At 36.1% G+C, this 23,289-nt stretch overlaps 1 protein-coding gene across 8 annotated transcripts in view; it reads left to right on the top strand.

Annotated features, from left to right (window-relative positions):
* Mctp (multiple C2 domain and transmembrane region protein) overlaps positions 1–23,289 on the top strand; it is a 218,147-nt gene that overhangs the window by 173,722 nt on the left and 21,136 nt on the right. For 3 of the 8 annotated variants that reach the window (XM_073090388.1, XM_073090387.1, XM_073090390.1), the window contains 4 exons: positions 697–797; positions 2,589–2,700; positions 5,543–5,697; positions 11,303–11,494. In XM_073090388.1, the coding sequence (XP_072946489.1) occupies positions 697–797; positions 2,589–2,700; positions 5,543–5,697; positions 11,303–11,494 (560 nt within the window). Of the gene's footprint in view, positions 1–696; positions 798–2,588; positions 2,701–5,542; positions 5,698–11,302; positions 11,495–19,487; positions 19,620–23,289 lie in introns of those variants that run through there. The other 5 variants (XM_073090394.1, XM_073090392.1, XM_073090391.1 and 2 more) reach the window with 2 other exon arrangements.

Below are 23,289 nucleotides of genomic sequence, written 5' to 3'. Positions count from 1 at the left end.
CTATTAAGAAAGAAATAAATATTACAAAATGATTGTAAATAATTATCATTTGGCATCGTATCATGTTTATAATTAAATATTAATATCATAACGTAACCCTCTTACGTAACCATTTCCGTTACAACAATCGTCTCAATACTTCTTCCCTCTCATGACTCGTCTAAATAAATATAACTTCAAAAATATAATTTTAGTCTTGCTATTTATATTACATTATTATCAATCTATTTACTTATCGTATGTACGTTGTACTGTAAATATCTATATATGATCCATACGGTCGGCCCGGTACGGTTATGGCCGGTTACAGGAATATAATGTAAATTGTGAGAAATGAAACCATTTTATAAAACAAAACACGACATGATGCGATTTGTATTGTTTTTGTATTCTTTTTATTTGTTCTAGTTATTGTATTGTATTCTTTTTATTGTATTGAAGTAAATTAGCGTAGCGGCGATGGGGGAATGAACTGTTCACTCCCCAAACAACATCAGAGGGAGAGGGAGAGTCTAAAAAACAGCGCTGCACGAGGTAACCCGTGCTAGCACAAGCTGAGACTCCGCCTTTGCTTACAACAAAATATTACTGTGTAAATTAGATTTAAGTTTACTATCATTTTTTGTATCTTGTGTGACAATAAAGTATTATTATTATTATTGTATTGTTGGTATTGTATTGTATTCTTGTCACCAGATGCATCAGTGACACGGCAGCCCTCGATCGACCCAGTGCCGTCCACATCGGGCACGCCCGCCCATCATGCCCGAGCGCCACCACCCGAGTTATTGCAATTGGTATGTAATTGAACGATAAAACTATATGGTCTTAAAAGGCTCCAGCTCCACATGCTTAATAAAAATATATCGTTTTAAAGGGCCCAAGCTCCACATAGTATAAGTTACAGTAAAGTGATATGTTTATGGAGGGAAAAGTACTAAAAGTCATCCATGTTGGAACTCAGGTTGCATTATCCCTTCACCTATTCTATTATTAATTATATATGAGGTATTATAAGGCCTCAGGGAAAAAATGCCTCTACGGCCCGTAAAAATAAACAAGAAGTCTATTTATTTTATTTTCATGATCAACTAATTGACTTATAGCGTGTGCGTCTGTGTACAAAATTGCAGTCATTTCACATATAATGGAAGTATTATGAAGCATCATCGTCGTCAACTCATTACTATTCCACTGCTGGGCACAGGTCTCCTCCTAGAGTGAAAGATTCGGGCCATTGTCCACCGCGCTTGCCAAGTGTACATTGGTAAATGTTATGAAGCATAAAGATGAGTTATTTAGAAAATAAGTCAATTCTTTCAAATATTTTATTAGAGTGGTAGTACCTGGCCCTTTTAGTAAATTCTTCCATGAAATGTATATTTCATTAAATCAAGTAAGCCGTACACTATACGGAGTGAGAGTGGCTTATTTTGGCTTATTCGTAGTGCCTGTAACTCCCGAGCGATATTGCTCGGGCGCTTTACTAAGGCGTCGTGACGAGGGTTGCCAAATGAACATAACAGAAATTATGCCACTGATAAGACCCTGATTTGAATAAGTTGCTTATAATAAAAAAAATAAAGGCTGAGATTTTTAATTATTTTTTATAATGAACGTTAGGACATTGAAAATATAGTAGATATTTTATTTTGTTTTAGATTAAAAATGTAAATAAAAAGATATAAAATGTTCAAGTAAAATTTATGAGAATATGGTGCAAAGTATGCAGATTTAAATAAATTCTAAATAAAGACGAAAATAAAATCGCTCATTATTATTTTTCGAAATGTGTAAGAGTTACATGTCCAAAAAAACATTGAAATTCCATTTTATTAGCTGATATTAATAATTGTAAGGAATAAAATATAAGCGTTTTAAAAAGCTCACTGCTGTAATATTTATTTTTCACGTAATAAAAAATACAGATTGTTGGTTACTTTTATGCAAAAAACAATCAATATTGCATTTTGTACTTATAATATTGTGTGACAACCCTAGTTCTGAATATTATAAGTGAAACTGCGGATAACAATGGTCGTATTAAGGTGGAGTACTATTGTACCTGTATTGTACCAAGTACAATATTCCCCTGAATATTATATACGCGAGATTCTTGTATGACTTGGGCATTGGGCATACTTTATGTAATTGGATTTTTGCGAACACCGCTAACAAACTTTATGAGGGTTCTACCTTGAAGAGGTATTTGAACCCGATTGTAGATTATCTTACGGGAAGCGGTGGGGATCCCGGAATTAGGTAATTAGAACGAAAACTACTGAAGAGTAGTTTGTAGTTTTATTACGTTATTTGTGTTGTATCATCATTTTTTAAATTGCCCGAACCTGTACTCTGAACAACTCACATGTTAAATTCGATTTTCATATACAAAAAGTTTCAGGTTTCCATGGGTACGCAACATCAAAAATTCAATTTATTTTTTTGCATAGTCTATATGTAAGTGCTGTCTTGGTCTGTTCTCACTATTTATTTATTCTTCTTAAATCTAAAAAATGCTATAAGCATTCTCTACCAACCAATCTTTAGGCAAACACACTTTCAGAATTTTCTTCTCATTTTACCAGGAGCCCGACGAAGGTCAAAGACTGAGAGAGCAGCAGCTGAGGCAGCATGCCTTCTTCCAACTGAAGATCCACTTGAAGAGAGGCCAGAACCTAATGGCGATGGACAAGAACGGTGTGTATGACGTCACTCACCTCACAACACTGTCGTGATGTCGTCAAAATCGGGAAATATGTTTTATTTTACACATACATCGCGAGTCAGTTTTGGGCCTTTTTATGTCAACGAAGTTCTGTATTATTTTGCGAAAATTGTGCGGAAAAATCTAGGTTGTGCCGCTTCCTAACTTCCCGTACCTGTCATGAAAATTTAAATTAATGAACTCGCCCGCCATTAATTGTTCGATTTGTTTTTTCCCGCAATTTCATACTACCAACCAATAAATATTATGCAATTATATTAAAATTATAATTAACATTCAATAAAACACTGTTTACCACTCGTCATCAATCCCAGGTATTGACTTCCAAAGAATGAAATTTGACAATTGTAGTTGATAAATAATTATACATAGTTTAAAAACTAAAAACCACGCTAAAATCGCACAACGAAAATCGTTATTCCTGATTCCTGAAGATCCTGACGAGGACAATGGGATAAAATTATTAAAATCGTGTATTGTCATCGGTTCTTGATAATTGTTCAAAATTATATATTAATCGGACTGTTCAAAGTAGGTAAAAATCGAGTTCAAAGATTCCGTTACATAGATACATATACATACAGCCCAAGCTAATAAAAGCGTGGTAAAAATGCAAAACTTAGAAGATTTTTGCTACTAGAAAATGTAAAATTTTGACATTGGTAGACAAACATTGAATAGATTAATTATTAATAACTATTCGAAATAATAAAGATTTATAGATAAATAGAAAAAAGGCGTAAGTCACGCACCAGGTACAATACAGGTTTGTGGTGTAAGAACACCAAATTATAATCTTTTTAATAATAATAATAATAGTAATTTATTTATTTCAGAAAATTAAAATCCGCATGAATATATTAGTAGGTACCTTAAGAACTATTAATTAGACCTACCACAAACAACTTGTTTAATCGGAAAAGTCGATTAAACAAAACCCTTTAACGACATGACATTGTTGGTATACGAATAATCGATTTTGACGATATCACAGCGACAATACACCCACACCCACACACACGTAGAGGCACTTTAAAGCGTTGAAAAGCCGCTTACCACGAAATTAAAAATGTATACCGCTTTTATACTCACAGTGGATGATAAAAGGCACATAAAATTGGAATTGGAATGAAATATGGATGAGTTTATTATGGCGAAGGATGGGACCACTCTATTTCGTTGTCGGATCTATGAAATTAGGAATATCATCAAGGTCTTTTTATGAGCAGATTCTGATGGTAAGTGCATACATACTACCGCCCATGGACATTTTTTATCAACCCCAGATGATTCCTACTTGAGGTCTGCCTTGAGAAGTATGTCTCCCTTACCATGTGAACACTTCAATCTAGAACACAACAGCCCTTAACACTGATGTTATTAGGTAGAAATAGGTGCGGACGTTGCTGCCGAAGTCGAACCACTTTGTGGTTTACCAACGTGTGCTTATAGTCGAATCTGGTAACTATAATAAACTTAACGGAAAATGTTTCTTATTTTTTTTTCTATATACACATAGCAGTTTCATGAAGGTGGTAGAACCCTTTGTGGTTCGACTCCGGCGGCACCACCGCCACAACTATTTCTGCCTAATAACAGCAGTGTTAGGCGCTGCTGTGTTCCGGTTTGAAGGGTGTGGTAAGGGAGACAGACTTTTCCAAGGCGTTCCAGCTTATTCCTCAGGGGAAGCGGCGCATCTGTAGCCGACCTCAGGTAGAAATGTCTGATCCTATCTGGGGTTGATTACAGATGTCCATGGGCGGCAGTAGTCACTTACCATCAGGTGGACTGCATGCTCGTCTGCTACTCCTATATTATAAAAAAAGTAGTGTCACCTGTACCGTATGTATTTATTATACATATGTTTATAACAAATATTTTAAAGGTTTGCATTATATTGCAATAACATTTATTGTTTGTTCCGTTTCTTCGTAAGAGAAGATTGTATATACAGACCCATAGACGAAAAATGTAATAACTTATTTCATTTCGTTTATTTAATTTACAACCAGATGTTTTAATGTCTTTGTATGTTTTTATCTAAATTTCAAATCATAACTAAACGGGATGGGGACTACGTACTTAGAATACTTAATAAATATTTCAGGCATAAAATTTTCTCTATAAGTAAATGCTTAATAAAACGATCAATCTAACGCAATAATAAAGCTTTTAAGCATTAAAGCACACACTACTTAAAAGCTAAAATATCCACTGTTATTCAATTTTGAAAATCAGTTATTAACTTAACAAGCTACAAAGAACACTTTTACACATAATCACCAAAATACATATATTTATATTATTATGTTTATTTGGCACGTTTATTCTTTTGCAAGTATTTAGAGCTTTTGCTTTTGAGATTTTTAATTTAAAGCACTAAGGAGCACTAAAAGACGCTTAACACCTGAATGAAATGAAAAATATTTATATAAAAATCACATTGGCACAAAACAAATAATATAACACCTAAAAGTGTGTATTGGTCTTTAATTAATTATACGATTTTTCAAACATTCAAATTCATCAAAACTGTAACCTTATGAACAAAATTGGAAGTAACTTCAAAATTATGACTTATATTAAATACTTTTATTAAAATTATAAAGACATTATTGAATACTCTAATAAATAAAAAACATATTTCAAGGGGTAAAATTGTATCAAATTAATAATTTCAAATTGGCATTTCCAAACAAAAGTCTATACACAAAAGTATTGGACCCAAAGTAGCTCCTTGGTCAAATAGGTTTTATTTTATTATCCTAAGTTCGCTTCTTTTCTAATAGTATACTTTGTGGGGTCGAAAACCAGGTTTGTTGTCAGGCACCAGCGATCCCTACGTGAAGTTCAAGGCTGGAGGGCGACTACTCCACAAGTCCAGGATTGTGTATCGGGAATTGAATCCGGTGTGGGACGAGTGTTTCACCGTGCCTATTGAAGATCCTTTCGTTCCTGTTCAACTTAAGGTAAGTTGAGTTCTGCATTTTTCTTTAATTTTTTTACTGACTGTGGAAGGTAATGTTTGTCTCATTTGACATTTACAATCTACGTGACAAACAGCTTGACAAATTTTAACATATGGGATGTCTTTAGATTCGTCTAAATTGTGGAAGTAACATAGGCTATATAGTAATATAGGCTATATAGCCTTTAACTAGTGTTATTTTTTTATTTTTATAATAGTAACTTTATGTTATTATGCGAATCTGACTTAAAGCAGATCCCATAATGAATATTAATTGAGGGAGATACGATTATCCATCCAAACTGTATCAATATTAATAATTACTTTGGTTTTACTGAGTTAACTTACATATATGGTATTTATTTCATAGTTAAGTATATATTTTCATTTGATAAATAGATTTTGAGGCGGTACAAAGTTTGCCGGGTCAGCTAGTATTGTGTATAAAAGATATTTGTTAATTAATAACTAGTTATATAATCATTTGCGTGCTTTAACTGACTAGAATTGATTAATAGATTGCAAACAAACGTTCATTCAATTCATCTAATTGATTTATTAGTATACTGCATTCAGATCAATCATGATATAATTGTAATAACAACAATAAAACATTTTGATTTAGTTTCTACTAAAGGTAAAATAGTGTTAGAACATTTTATCAGACAGAATTTACTTGAGGCGTTCTATTTTAGTCCACAAGAGCACACATACCATCGACATCAAATAAATCTCTCGTCTTTATTAACCTACTTCAAAAATGGAGGTTCTGTACCATTAGTATGAATTTTTACGTTTTTTTTAAATGACTTTATGCATTTACTAGCTGACCCGGCAAACTTTGTACCGCCTCAAAATCTATTTACCAAATATATTTCATATAAAATATAGCCTATGTTACTCGTGGATAATGTAGCTTTCGAATGGTGAAAGAATTTTTAAAATCGGTCCAGTAGTTGTTGAGCCTATTCATTACAATCAAACAAAGTTTTCTTTTTTATAGTATTAGTATAGATTTACATATTTGTCCATACATTTCCAATCAGCACTCCTAGCGGACTGTATGGGTAAATACGTAAACAACTACAAAAACCGTCATTTTTGTAAAAACGTGAAAACTCATACTTACGCTGTTTGTCCACCAACCACGATACCGAGCCGATACCGATAATTAATGACGGCGCCGAAGTAACGTACACATACATTTACTAGTGACGGTGCAGTGGACAAACAGCGTAAGGGTACGGTTTTCGATCGCTATGTATGTATGTATCTAAACTTATATCCCCGATTTTCTCAGAAACTACTGATCCTGATTTTGACTAAACGTTTCTTGTAAGTTTCCCTGTTTTACTTTAGCAATTAAGTTAATGACCAGTACTTACGACTTTTTAAGGCGACAAATCCATTATTTCTTTGCGACCATTTTTCTCATTCATTTTTACTTTTGCTAAAATGATCGACAACACTTATCTTCAGAAGTGATATCAAAAGCCAAATATTCAAAAGAATTCACGAAATGATGAGCAACAAAAAAGCTTGAATAGAATTCCAATCCGGTGTTGGAATGAAACGAGCGAAAGTTAATGGGGTACCGGAATTCAATTTTCTGAGAATGAAAATACTATTGCCCGTTTAGACGGTAATTTAATATATTATGCCCGCTTCACATTCTCGCAAGAATCTCGCGAGAATACGAGAAAAGCACGAGGAACGAGAATGTGGAGCTTATACGAGTCGGGGTTTTCTCGCGTTCTCACGAGAATCTCGCAGCATTCTCGCGAGAATGTGGAGCGGGCTTTATACCTTTGAAGCCGTGATTTGTGTGTGGGTTTTCAGAACTTGTGGAATCCTTAAAATGTTCTACTCAAAAGTTAATGTTGGAAAATAAAGTTAGTAACTTTAAAAGTGGCAGAATTCTTTAATCACTTGTATAATTAAGTTATATTCTGATTTTAACGGTGGTGTTAAATTGATGAATACTTTAAGACTTCTTAGGGATAACTAAAATTCCTATACCCATAAAGTTTTATCCTGTGACGTGTAAGATCTTATCCTCTCGTATATAACTGGTCTACTGAACTAGTTTCAGTTTTCGCTAGAAGTCTACCACTCTTAGAAAGTAGTTTTCTTTATGTTTTCTTATGCTAGTACCGAGATAAATGATATTTTAGGGCAAGAAGCTAAAGGTTTAAAGGTGGTAGAACCCTTTGTGGTTCGTCTCCGGCGGCACCACCGCCACACCTATTTCTACCTAATAACAGCAGTGTTAAGCGCTGCTGTGTTCCGGTTTGAAGGGTGTGGTAAGGGAGACAGACTTTTCCGAGGCGTTCCAGCTTAGTCCTCAAGGGTAGCGGCGCATCTGTGGCCGACCTCAGGTAGGAACATCTAATCCTATCTGGGGTTGATTACAGATGTCCATGGGCGGCAGTAGCCACTTACCATCAGGTGGACTGCATGCTCGTCTGCTACTCTTATATTATAAAAAAAAAAAGAAGCTTCATATTATTTGGCTTAAATATACACCTTTTTTAATGAGATCAAAAACAAAAAACAATCATAACAATGCTCAGCTCAGCTCAGGCAATGACATTTTATACTACAGGACTCTGTTTTGTTACTTCGTCCATGTTTAAAGCAACCTGACTAAAGTATTTAACTCAGAAGACGGGATTTCCGCACAATTTGTCCACACGGGAATATTTGCACGGAAAAATCTTTTTCCTTAAGCTCTCGACCTCTGTAATATTAAGTTGTCTTTCGCACATCAAGGTCAGGAGTCCTAGAAACTTGCAAAGTATTACAGGAATGGAGAAAACAAAGAATATAGGAATAATAATAAGAGAACAAAAATTTCTCCAAATTTTATTTTGTTTACTGGCTTGTGTCCGAAGTTTTTAATTAAGTAACACTTGGTACACTTAGCTACACTAGGATTCTTTGTGACACGAGAATAACACATATTTACCCATATATTTTTCATGTTGATGGAACCCTTGGTGGTTCGACTCCGACGGTACCACAGCCATAACTATATCTACCTAATAAAGCCAGTGTTACGATGCGTGCCCTGCTTTACATGGTGGTAAAGGAGACATACGTATTCAACGCGTTCCAACTAAGTCCTTAGGGGTATTGATTATTACATCCCTGAACACTAATCGACTTCACGACGTTGGCAAAGTGCAAGTAGGAAGACTTTGACAGCTTTGTAAAATCCTTACAATGTTTTTCTTCACCTTAAGGTCGTTTGTCCACTGCGCCGTCACCGAGCCGATACCGAGAACGAGATTATTTCGGGCCGATTTTAATATGTCGTGACGGCGATAGTTTGTCCACCGCGACCGATATCGGCGGTTTATTTTTTTCGGTCGATATCAGCCTGTGACGGCAGTGTATGCAGGACAAGTTCCAAGGTGTTTTATATTGCCGGCACATGTGCCCGACAAAAACTCGGCGCCGATCTAGCGGTCACGCCGATCTACTCGAAATACCGGCGGCTGGGATGACGGTGCTCGGGTGACGGGCGTGCGGTGGACAAGCTGCTATAGTAATTGTATTTACGCTACTTCGGCGACGTCATTAATTATCAGTATCGGCTCGGTGACGGTTGCGGTGGACAAACGGCGTAACGGTTAATATTTATCAATTGTTAATTTCGAAATGTACCTTCAAGACACATTCGAATTCATTCAAACCTTGCATTTCATTCCCAAATTCCTTCACATTTATCACAAATTCCCAAGTCTTCCGCAATATTCCTGATATATCGTAGCGTAATCCATCTTTAAAGCTGTCTTTAGCAGTAATATCTCTAGCTTTAAATCTTTAAAGCTAGAGATATTACTGCTACAAACTACAAACTTACTACGAAACGATACGGGGATATCTCTGAAAGCTGGCTCAGCTATGGATTAGGACGTATATTACCTTACTTATTATAGGAATTTCTAAGCTTGTAATATATTTCATCGCTAATAATATTGAAACTTATTGTTTATAGCTGACATCGTCTTGCATTTGTAATCTTGAGTGTTATTGGCTTGCGATTATTGTCCGATATCCGTGTTTCATCAGCCCATTATTGTCCCACTGCTGGGCACAGGTATGACAGGATATCTGTGAAAATCTTAGGTCAATTTTTCTGCGTTGGCCAAGTATGAATTGACAGGATTCCACACACGTTTAAGAACAATTTTAAGGGAATCATGTAGGTTTTATTACGACAGTCACGACGTTTTCTTTAAACATTAAAACAAGTTCTACTTTTTTTTAAGACGCATTACTTGAACTGCGGTAAATCTCTTGAAAAATCTAACCTGGAATATGAATCTTGGACCCCAGACTGTGGGCCTATTTCAACAACTAGATATATCGAACTTCTCTACTTAGAGGATTTCAACCATTAGATACAAAAGCTAAATCCCTGTAGTTCCGGGACAAGAACAGGGCTACGGTATCCCCTGCCTGTCGTAAGAGGCGACTAAAAGGGGGCTTCTGGGGTCGTGGGTGGCAAGAGTGGGAGCTCGAACCGCCCGGCCAACGGCCCCGGGAAGGACGGACTCCCGAGGTTTTCTCCTCGTGAACAAAAGATACAAAAGCTTTGAACATGTGAAATATGTATGTATATAAAACTGTACGGTATGAATTCCCTATAAAGATATGAATATATTTAATGGCAGCCATTTAGGGTGGGGTTACAAATGATAATAGCCGCTCACTACACCTTTATCAGGAAATTGTAACATTTTATTGTAATCAAGCTAAAAGCTACATTTTTGTTTATTTTTATATTTCGCTTTCCATAAAATGGATGCCAACCCGCTTCACATATTCGTCACATAAAAGACTTTGAGATCAGAAATAAATCTCTCGATATTATGTTATATTCTCTGGATATAAGATCAATCCCTTGGGGACTAAGATCAAATGCCTTTTATACATACATAATGTATAAATAATGTATAAAAAATGCTGCTCTACTAGTCTGAAATAAACGTGACGATGGTGCCGCTAAAATGAACCACAGAATATATTATATTTACTGATGTAGAATTATAAAGATTTTTTTATAAGATTACTTCAATTTTATAAAAAAATTCAAACGAACATAAGGTCCACTTTGAGACTTGTTTACTGCCACTCATGGATACATGATGAACTCCATATAGGTCAGGAGTTCTATGTACTGCTCCTGAGATGAAATCGGATGGTCGTTTCATATACAGGGTGTCCCATAAGTACCACGACAGACTTGGGGAGAACACAGGTGCTATTTAGTGCTAAAACGGTGACACTTTTACAAAGGTATTTTTTTTTTCCAGAGAGGTCAGACCCTCACCTATGTTCCCCCCAAATCTGTCGTGGTACTTACGGGACACCCTGTATAACTAAGCTGGACACACTTTACCAATAAAACTTTCTAATGTATAACTTATGTTCTAATGTATACTAATGTATAACTTTCTAATGTATTACTATGGCGACGCGATTCATTTCGATATTCAGAGCAGACTAGCAGTTTTACGCGGACTATACCATTGTAAGGATGAAGAATTTTTAACTTGAACAAAGTTGTTAATTTATAATAAACTATTTGTCTCCAGGTCTTCGATTACGACTGGGGTCTTCAAGACGACTTCATGGGCTCCTGTCAGCTGGACCTCAGGGCGTTAGAACTAGGAAGACCTCAAGACCTGGTGCTATGTCTACGGGACCCCAACAAACCCACCCTGGACATGGGGGAAATTGTCCTCAACGTCACGCTGTGGCCCAAAACGCAAGAAGACAAGGATCAGGTTAGTGAATCCATATTTTTTTGAATAGAGGTAGTTTTCGTCAGAATCGAAATGACGACAGAACCCGCGTGGCGGAGTCACCATACCACGACGTACAAAGTCCCGGATTTGATCCCCGGCCAGAGTGTTCTAAATGATGAATTTAGGTTTCTGGGTCTGGGTGTTTGTGTATTTGTCTCTGTGTGACCATAGCACCCACGATACAGGAAATGCTAACCAACCGTCAAATTCATGGTGAAAAAATGCATTAGTTGCACAATTTTAATTTAAGGTTGAAGTTACGTCATAACTAACATTTAACACTTACTGCTCTATTTCGATCGGTTAAAGTTACAGTTTTTGTCATCTGCCAACGTCGACTACTTGACGTGGTGACAGCGACATAAATGACGTTAATAACAAAGTAAATCGGTGCAACAGAATTGTTACATACCATCGCTACCGTCCAAGTTATTGTTATAATTAACTTTAACGCTAACTTTACGAGCTTTCGATGCAACCAGTGTTGCCAGGTCAGATTTGTAATTACAATGCACTGATGAAAAAAATACAGTAGATGACAAGAAAATACAGTGAATCATAAAGTCAAAATCATAAAGTTAAATACACACAGTATTTGACTTTATGATTCAGTCAAATACAATCAAATACACTGTAAATTTGTCATACATTATAAAGTAAATACAGTAAAATAAAGTAACATTACAGTGAATCGCATCTGGCAACACTGGATGCAACCCACCCTTAATGTCGTTAGTTTGTCAAAACTACTTAAACAGCGGAAAACTTTCACTAATAAATTTTATGCATTCCAAAAATATGCTTCTCTAAGAAGTGAGCTAACAATTTATTAAACTTGAACAAAATTAAAAAATAAGCTTTATGAAATTAACGTTAAAACTAAAAAAAAAAATCTGGAGACATAAAAAAAAACTTGAACGTTAAAACTAGACCGAAGCTATTTTTAAGAACCGCCGAGCACAGACTTGTCGAACTTTATTCATCTTTACTGACGTCTCAGTTGAACTCTAACTTGCGGGAGAAACCTGAACAAAATATGAAATTCGTTTAAATTTTAACGTTTCTTTGGCTTTCGGCTCACGATTTCCCGAAATATTTTTGTTTTTTTATAATATAAGAATATCATAAGAGCATGCAGTCCAGCTGATGGTAAGTGGCAACTGCCGCTCATGGACATCTCTAATCAATTCCAGATAGGATTAGATATTCCTACTTGAGGTCAGCCACAGATGCGTATCTACCCTAAAGCACTAAGCTGGGACGCCCCGGAAAAGTATGTCTCCCTTACCACACCCGTCAAACCGGAACACAGCAGCGCTTAACACTGCTGTTATGAGGCAGAAATAGGTGTGGCGGTGCTGCCGGAGTCGAACCACAAAGAGTTCAGATCGGTCGATCGAGAAGTCGGTTAAAAACCGCCACACGCAGATAAGTTTGTTGACTATATTTATCTTTACAGACATCTTACTTGAGCTCTAACTTACGTATACGTGAACGAAATACGAAACTCGTGTAAATTTTAATGTTACTTGGGCTTTCGGCTCACGGCTTCCCGAAATAATTTATCGGGAACCTCTGACGAGCCTAATTGAATTGGATTTCTGGTCCGATCGATATCTAAGCAATGAGTGACGGAAGCTAAGGTAAATGTAATTGAATTGTCGTAATTGCTTCTAAGTTTGGATATTGTGAATATTATTTTTGAGACTTATTTATCTCTATTAAGGCGTGATTTTGTAAATTCCTGAACGATTTTTCCATTACCAAAGCAAATCTAGGATTTTCACTTTTCACTTTACTTCATGCAGTCCACCTTTTTTATAATATGGGAGTAGCAGACGAGCATGCAGTCCACCTGATGGTAAGTGGCTACTGCCGCCCATGGACATCTGTAATCAACCCCAGATATTGCTGCGCTGACAGATAGACAGATGCGCTGCTACCCCTAAGGACTAAGGTGGTACGCCTCGGAAAGTACATCCCTTACCACACCCTTCAAACCAGAACACAGCAGCGTATATTACTGCTGTTATGAGGCAGAAATAGGTGTGGTGGTGGTGCCGTCAGAGTCGAACCACAAACGGTTCTACCATCTTTTGAAAAAGGGTATCGCCGCACATTGTCATCTGTCATTTATTCAAGATCAGATTAGGAAACTTACCTGAAGTCGGCCACAGACGCTACCCCAGAGAACTAAGTTGTGACGCCCCGGATAAATATAGTGAATAGTCGGTGGTGAAATAGTTTCCTCAAGTATTCTGTCTACATTCCTGGGAATAGTAAAACCCTATTTAGGGCTCACTGAATCCAAATACTGATGGGCCAACTATGGACTGCATAATCATTTCCCTTCAGTTACATAAAACAAAAAAATTAAAAGGAATGACGCTACAATAATATTTACCGCGCCATCAATCTTCCAAACATCACACATTCACAACAAAGAAAATCTCCAAGGTAAGTATCTAGGTGTATCGAAATGATTGTACTTTCTTGGTCATTTCCCTAGAGAATACCGGTTTAGTCTTGCCATAAACTATTCTAGGTTTATTATGTTTACTACTACTATTATAGTATACAATTCTGATTATCAAAATAGTTATAATACTTTCTTTATAATATAGGAGTAGCAGACAAGCATTCACCTTGTGGTAAGTGGGTACTGCTGCCTATGGACATCTGTAATCAACCCCAGATAGGCTTTGATATACCTGAGGTCGGCCACATATACGCCGCTACCCTTCAACCCAGAGCACAGCAGCGCTTGACACTGCTGTAATGAGGCAGAAATAGGTGTGGCGGTGATGCCGCTGGAGTCCAACCACAAAGGGTTCTACTAACTTCTTATTCTTGACATGATTGTACTTTGTCATTTCCCTAGAGAATCCCGCTGTAGTCGTTTTAGCAATAAACTATTCTAGGTTTACTGTATTTGTTTACTACTAGTAAATAATTTTGATCATCAAAATAATAATATCACAATATTTTTTTACGAGCAACAATGAACCACTTCTTTATAGACTTGTTTACTAGTATGGGTAACAGAGATTTCTTATAGTACAGTACTTTCGCGTACGAAGATAAAATAATGGAAAGGATTTGTGGATTAATGTAAGTAAGAAGTTATAATTATTTGGCGTAATAATAAAGAATTTAAATTAAATTAAAAAAGTTTTTTAAGCCAACCTATTTATTGTACTAAATACCTAACTATCATTAATTAATTCAATTGTAAGTTTGAAAATCATCAGTTATTTTAATCCACACAGCAACTTTAAAAATCCACTGATTTTGAATCAAGCACTTTCGAAAAATCTATATTTAACCCCAGATAGGATTAGATATTTCTACCTAAGGTCGGCCACAAATGCGCCGCTATCCCTGAAGTTAGTCTTCAGGCTGGAACGCCTCGGAAATGTATGTCTCCCTTACTTCAAACCCGAACACGACAGCGCTTAAAACTATTGTTAGGCAGAAATAGGTGTCGGTGGTGCCATCTAATACGGGGACTTAGTTTATAGCTTATATAAATTTTGTTAAATCCATTTGTAGAATCCGTTGTAGTCTAACAGATCGACCGTCAAAGCCTCAAACAAAGGGGTGCCAGCGGTGATTCATGCTAATGGTCTTCGCGAAATCGCTTTAGCACGCAGAATAGCTCTAGGTATGTCTGTGACGTCAATGATTTGATGACGTCACATGAATTAATGTAACAATGTAACTAAATAGTAAGATTATGTTAACTCTCGACCGTTATTCTTAACTTTAATTTAATGTAAAATCAACTTGCACTTGAGATATAGGCGGTTTCGACTCTCGACTGTGTAGCTTAACACGCACCTTTGATTGTTGGAATTCATGTTGTCCACAACCAATTATTGTGCCACTGCTGGGCGTTATCATCACATCACATCATCATCAACCCATTACTGTCCCACTGCTGGGAATGGGTCTCTCATTTCAGAATGAGAAGCATTAGGCTATAGTCCACCGCGCTGGTCAAGTGCGTATTGGTAGCCTTCAAATACTTTTAAAATCTTAATTTAGTAAAATAAATCTCAGGTATGTAGTTTTCCTCACAAACCGGGTATGGATAAACCCAGTCATAATTATAGTTTCCCTGACACATTCTTTAGCGTTGTATTAAAAGATAATAATTTTCTAACGCACATGAAACTTCTTAAACTTCGCCGGGGGTCGAACCCCATATCTTTCTCTACAGAGCTTCACGTCTATCTACCCGTCCGAGTAGACACTAATGTAATAAAGCTAGTTCGCATATCAAAATCACTCGCACGACAGTAACTGAAGATCAATCAAGTCTAGAATAGATCAATAGACCCGGTGTACGATGTACGGTAGTGTCGTAAAGGGTGCGAACTTAATGTGTATAGAGCGTTGTAGAGCTACATAGAGATTAGAAACGTTTGTAGAACTCTATTTGGAGATTCGAAGAGTAGTGGTCACTATGTTAGTTTGAATTCACGGTTTCGGGTTCGATCCCCGGTGGTTCTGGGTCTTGGGTTTGTGTATGTGTGTGACTGTGTGTGTTTGTGTGTAGGACACGGGAAAATCCTAGTGTGAACCTATGAATGCAGAAGATGATGTATAAAAGACTACTAAAGTTACATACATAATGAGAAATATTAACGCAACAAACTTTTGTTAGATATTTTCAAATTTAATAAATTAATGACGAATTAAAATAATTTCATGTTTGTTGCATATAATGTGTAATTTTAATATACCTATAACCTAGAAAGGAGCCATAAAATGTTAAACATAGATAAGTGTATTATAGATAAAATGGTAGAGTTTTTATTTTTATTTATATATTTGGGCCCCACATGTTGTGTGCCCTGCGCCCCCGGCATTCCTTAAGGCGGCCCCTCATCTCTGCTATACATATAATAAAGGCTATTTGAAGGTGGTAGAACCCTTTGCGGTTCGACTCTGGCAGCACCACCGCCACACCTATTTCTGCCTCATGACAGCAGCGTTGAGCGCTGCGTTCTGGTTTGAAGGGTGCGGTAAGGGAGACATACTTTTCCGAGGCGTTCCAGCTTAGTCCTAAGGGGTACCGGCACATCTGTGGCCGACCTCAGGTAGGAATATCTAATCTTATCTGACCGCTTACCATCAGCTGGACCGCATGCTCGTTTGCTACCCTTATATTATAAAAAAAAGTCTATCGGACTATTATACATAGTAATATCAATATGACTCGCTATTAAAATTCATGTAGCCTGCTAAATGTTACCTAAATACTTCTGGGAAAGTGAAAATGGTATAGCATTACAAGGATAGTGAAATATTTACAACTTGGCAAATATCCAAAATGCTACATCGAAATGTTTAGTTCAATGTAACAGGTATTGAAATGATTTGTAGCTAAGCCTACTAATGTTTGTATTTAACTCCCCTAAAAATAAAACAATAAATAAAATAGAGAATGGCTTTATTTCAAAAGGGTCATATTGACCCCGGTCTGACGCGCTAAGGTCTCCGGGTTCGATCTCCGGTCAGAACGATATCTGAATTATTTCGATGTCTTTAAATGTGGTAGAACCCTTTGTGGTTCGACTCCGGCGACAGCACCGCCACACCTATTTCTGCCTTATTACAGTAATGTTAAGCGCTTCTGTGTTCTGGTTTGAAGCGTGTGGTAAGAGAGACATACTTTTCCGAGGTGTTTCAGTTTAGTCCTCAGGGGTAGCGGCGTCTCTGCACTCAGGTAAGAATATCTAATCCTATCTGGGGTTGATAGCAGATGTCCATGGGCGGCAGTAGCCACTTACTATCAGGTGTACCTACTGCATGCTCGTCTAGAATACATAAACAATCTATTTCTCTAGTCGGGAATCGATCGAATTCTATTTCAAAATAAAGAAATGCACAAACGGTATTATCGGATACCGTCGCATATAGACAAAGTAAACAAAATGCATTTTTTAAGATAACACATTTATTCATATTAGGTTATTATAAACTTAGTATTATGTAGGTTTAACGATAAATTATATTTATGTTTTATTGATCTTTAAAACAATAAAAACTGCCGAACAGTTTCTCAGAAGTTACAAAATTTATTGCAAAATAACTTGATTCAATAAGTTTACGTATAGGTACGTAGTACGTACCATAATATATTCGATGCGTTCATTTTTCCTTACGACACAGAGTAGTTATAACACAGAGGCGCTTTAAGTAATGAAAAAGTTATAATGTTATAATATGTAATATGTTATGTTAATGTTGAATTGTGTTAAGATGTTTGACTATTCGCATGGCGGAGCGGTCGCTGTACCAGTCTACGGCGCAAAGAGTTCCGGGTTCGATTCCCGGCCAGACAGATATCTGATTGATGAATTTAGATACCTGTTCCGGGTCTTTGTGTTTGTGTATTCTTTTTGTGCGTCTCTCGTCTTTGTGTGTGTCCATGGCACCCGCGACACAGGGAATCCTAATGTGGGGCTGTGAGTGTAGAAAGCGTTTGTTTATTATGTTGAATTGTTATTTTGAACACAGGGGCATGGTAATGTTAAGTCATGTTAAGTTATAATATTAAAACTTGATGAGCGGTCACTACAACTATTTTCAATCCAATTAAAACTGTCAATAAATCTAAATCGGGTCTAAACCCGATTTAGACTGAAGTCTTGGTCGTGAGAGCTATGTTAAAACGCTTAACATAAAGTAAGTCATACCTATTAAAAGTATGATCCTTTTGAACTTCAAACAGTGCAAAAAGAAAGACGCGAATAGTATTGTCTCTTTTGTTCCTCTGAAACACTGATTGCTTTCTCTTTCCAGTTAGTCATATTTTTTTTGCCGTATCTACAACAAAACATTTGATAGTTACACGAGCTTTTGTCCGCGGCTTCGCTCGCGTTACGAAGTAATATTATTAACTAAGAAGATTTATAAAAACTCATCCCCTATTTTATCCTACCCGATTGATCAAAATCCTTTCTTAGCGGATGCCTACGTCATAATCTAAATTAGAGGTAGATGTACCTACATGCCAAATTTCAGCCCGATCCGTCCAGTGGTTTGGGCTGTGCGTTGATAGATCACTATGTCAGTCAGTTGCCTTTGAGTTATATATATTTAGATCTCTTATTGTTTTTCTCATATATTTTAGTCAATTAACACCTTAATTCAAATACAAAATACGTAATTATCTGTATTTAAAACAAAACATCCGATTTAATAGTACTTGACCTAGACATTATTTAGACCCAGTAATTGCTTTACTAATGAGGTTAATGGATTTTAAAACATTACGCATTTAATTTGAATGGTAGTGGCATGAATTGAATACAAATAATTTTCTTTTCTTTGATGTTTATTATGAGATCATCCGAAATTGATTTAAAATTTTAGAGGAATTCTCTATTTCCGTTATTTTGATACATTTTTGAATGTCAATGCAATTTGAAACTTTATTTATTAGTCCCATCTACCTTTCCGTCAATTATCACAGTATTAGTATTATAATATTAGGTATAAAGTATAAACTTATCTTATATTTAATTCTTATACAAATTAGTTTTGGTTTAAAGGCGATTTTGTTATGAATAAATATTTACTTATTTGCCAACTCATGTATGTGATAAATCCCTGCCTTATTACGAATCTCATATTAATGTTATAAATATACATATATAACAACAAACAATATAATTGCTAGTTTTTAAGATCATCATTAAAATAAACGTAAATAACTAAAAAACTTTCCTCGGGGAAATTGAAAATTTGCTAATTAAGTTGAAATGAAAGGAGTGTTTCCGAAAACCGCCACACGCACAGTAAACTTTGTCAGACCGTAAAATATTTACTTTCCTATTATGTATGCAATAATCAATATCTACTTAAACCACAAATTGTGGTTTACCTACTGTTTTATTACTCTGTACACTGTTATGTTGCAAAACGCGATCTCATTTCGCTCAGTTACAAAACGGCAGTCACGGTGGAAGCACGTCTGTACCTTTCTTACGAAAAACATTACCTCGAGTGCGAAAACATAATAAACAAACCGTTAAAGTGATAAAGTGCCGCGTGTTCTGTGATTCAAAACATCGATGTTCTATTCCGATTGGTATTCTAAATTCAAATTGGTTTTGTTCCAAATTGAAATAAATCGTCGGGTGCATTTAATCAAAACGCAGCTTTCCTGCCAGTGTTTATATCTTGATTTGTGCTCGAAATAGTGTGATTGAATATTTATTTGTTTACGTATCTGTGTATCTTATAATTCTTGTTTACTTTGCCGTTATAACTTTACTTACACCGAGGATGATTTGTCCCTGGACAATGGCGGCGTAAGACCTAAATTTTATGTTGGCAAAATACATTTTGCGGGGCCCTCTGTCACAATACAATGGAAACAGTGGCGAACTAAGGTAGTCGGAGGCCCGGGGTAGAAAGTGAAATGGAGGCTCCTAGTCTAAAAAGTTGATTTGATTTAACAAAATTATGTCACATAGACTTATTCGCCGAAGAATACGTATTTCAGTGACGGGCTCATTCCTTTTTTTTTCGTTGACCGCTAAGGCACGAGGCTCCCTTGGTCTCGAGGCCGTAGGCGGTGGCCCACGTCGCCCACGCCTTACGCTGCCACTGGAATAATAGTAATGCCCAAGGGAAACATCACTCTGTTCCCCATAGTTATACGTAAGACAGCTACAGAGGGAATTTAAGTAAAATCTCTCATTACCCGATCTTTCCCCAAAATGTTGGGTATTAAGATTTTTCCCCTAAACAAAAATATACTATTCAAATCAGCTAGACTAATTGATCATAGAACCTACGTGACCAAACTCCTGATTGGTCGATTAATCGATTGATCGGTTGAGCGACCGATCGTTATTGGCTACACACAAAACATTTTTCGCGTCTCATACTAGAAATATAATATTACATTTTAGTTTTTACGTATGGCCTTGAATCCTCAAGTTTGTTATAGGTCATAGACACACAGACAACCTAAAATAAATATCAAAATCGTAATCGAGAACTTTATACGAAATCCACATCAGGCGGATACTACGAAAAACGTAAGCTTATATATAAAATTCTCGTGTCACAATGTTAGTTACCGTACTCCTCCGAAACGGCTTTACCGACTCACCAAATTTAATATGCATATTCAGTAGGTCTGAGAATCGGCTTCTATCTATTTTTCATACCCCTAAGCGATAAGGGTTGTTCATCCTTAATTTTTTTTATTTATATGGCAACACAACGTTTGCCGGGTCAGCTAGTTTATTTATAATATTCAACAATGGCCAACTAATCACGTTTGGCACGTAAAAAACAATAGACCGGCCGTTCCCTATATGGAAGTTCCTTTGTTTCTCGTATTTGTACAGTATTGTGTATATTTGTGAGCAAGTCAATCGTGCAAAAGTAATTATTCAAGCTAATTTGATGATAGATTTTGCAGAATGACCAGTAATGTACAAGTGGGTTCGTCCGAGTTTTTAGTACTACATGTTTTTAAGACAAAATCTAGTCCATATTCACGTGAAGTCCTAATTTTAGTTAGTGTCTAAAAAGCAGTTAGGACGTTCTCAAAATTTGCAAATTTGTTAAAAATATTTTCCAACTTCTATTTGGGCATTTAACAAAAACATAAAAGTGAGATTTTAACGTAATACATATAAGACTCACCGTTACATTCAAATAACAGATGAGCCCATAAGAAGCCCATAAAAATACAAAGATAATTATTTTATGTACTAGAACATCATATTCCAATATAAAATACTTACAAAAATAAACAAAATAATCGACAAAAGATAAAAAAAAACGCAATCGAAGTCTCAAAAAAGCATCACGATGTACCAAGACAACATAAATCCATAGGAGATATTAACAACATTATAAGTAAATAAACTTCATAGGCTCTCTCGCTCTAACACGTTATAAGTGATCATAATGTATCTAACAATTAACATGTGATTATGCAAACAATATTATAACTTCAACTATTCATTACTCATTTTTTTTTCATTTGTATAATTTTATTGAGAACATCACTGATATAAGTGCTGGTCACTTTATGTGCTGGTCTATTTGATTAATTTTAGTAGACAGTACTATCATCATCAACCCATTACAGTCCCACTGCTGGGCACGGGTCTCCCCTTAGAATGAGAAGGATTAGGCCATAGTCCACCGCGCTGGCCAAGTGCGTATTGGTAGACTTCACATACCTTTGAGATTTTTTTTTTTGTATAAATCTCTCAGGTATGCAGGTTTCCTCACGATGTTTTCCTTCACCGTTTAAGCAAGTGATAATTATTTTCTAATACGCACATAAATTTGAAAATCAGAGGTGCGTGCCTGGGAATTGAACCTCGGACCCCTCGATCGAAAGGGCGGCGTTTCTTAACCACTAGGCTATCACTGCTTTTTCAGACAGTACTAATCTTTATATATATATATATATATTATACTTTATATATATATATATATATTTCTTATGTGAGTGTGTATGTCACTGAACTCCTCCTAAACGACTGGATTGATTTTGATGAAATTTGTTGTGTGTGTTCAAGGGGACTTGAGAATGGCTTAGATTCACAATTTAGTCCGTGGGAAAAGGTTTTTTTAATTAATTTTTAATTCGTAAGTAGTTGATGATTTAGGAATGTTTCACATTGGATTCGACAGACTTCGCTACCATAGCAGTTTCAAATATTCTATCTATTTTTCAAACCCGTAAGTGAGAAGGGTTGTTCACCCTTAACATTTTTTTATTTATATGGCAACACAACGTTTGGCGGGTCAGCTAGTATATTATATAATAATTATTCTTTTCTCGCGTGGTATTTTTGAATTTTAACGCTACTTCTATACAGGAATATAATTACACTGTACTATACTGTATGTATTATCCTCAATAATTGCTTAATTATAAAACACGTGTAAGGTATGTGCTATATATTTTGTGTATGTATTTTTCCGGTTCAAATAAACAGGAAGATTATTTTAATTGTTAGTTACAAATGTTTTAATTTGTGATTCGACTACGGCGGCACCACCGCCACACTTATTTCTGCCTCATAACAGCAGTGTTGAATGATGTTGTGTTCTGGTTTGAAGGGTGTGGTAAGGGAGACAAACTTTTCCGAGGCGTTCCAGCTTAGTCCTCAGGGGTAGCGGCGCATCTGTGGCCGACCTCAGGTAGGAATATCTATTCCTATCTGTGGTTGATTACAGATGTCCATGGGCGGCAGTAGTCACTTACCATCAGGTGGATGGCAAGTTCGTCTGCTACTCCTGTATTATAAAAAAATGATTTGAATAAGATTACAACAATTGTACTTTAGCACCTTTAAGATGCCTACCTAAAGTGCCTACTCTCTCTCGTATATCTTGATATTCAACAAATTCAGTAATGTAAAGAAGTGCAGATGACGTTATAAGCGCACCAACGCAGTAACGATTAAACGCCAGATTATTGGTTGATATCCGTACAATAAATCTGTTTTATACCCAATGTTTCTTCCAACTTCAAAGGCTGAACAAATGTTTACATTTAGTCTCGTGATTCTTGCGTCCGTTCAAATTTAATTCGCACTTGCAACAGTCATTAGCTATCAATTAAAAACGATAAATCAGTGTTCGTAAATAGATTTGATGGTAGACTTTGTTTTGTGTTATGTTCACTATCCATTACTACCATAAAATTCTTTGCGAAAACTAGTCTATTTTTAGCAAACGAGTATGCAACCCACATGGCATAAATGTCAAGTGCTTCT

Source organism: Epargyreus clarus, unplaced genomic scaffold, assembly GCF_041222505.1.
Source record: "Epargyreus clarus isolate Ecla_fem2 unplaced genomic scaffold, WU_Ecla_fem_2.2 ptg000032l, whole genome shotgun sequence".
NCBI classification, from domain to species: Eukaryota; Metazoa; Arthropoda; class Insecta; order Lepidoptera; family Hesperiidae; genus Epargyreus; species Epargyreus clarus.
The sequence above is the reverse complement of the archived record's forward strand: the minus strand, read 5'-3'. Positions and strand labels throughout refer to the sequence as shown.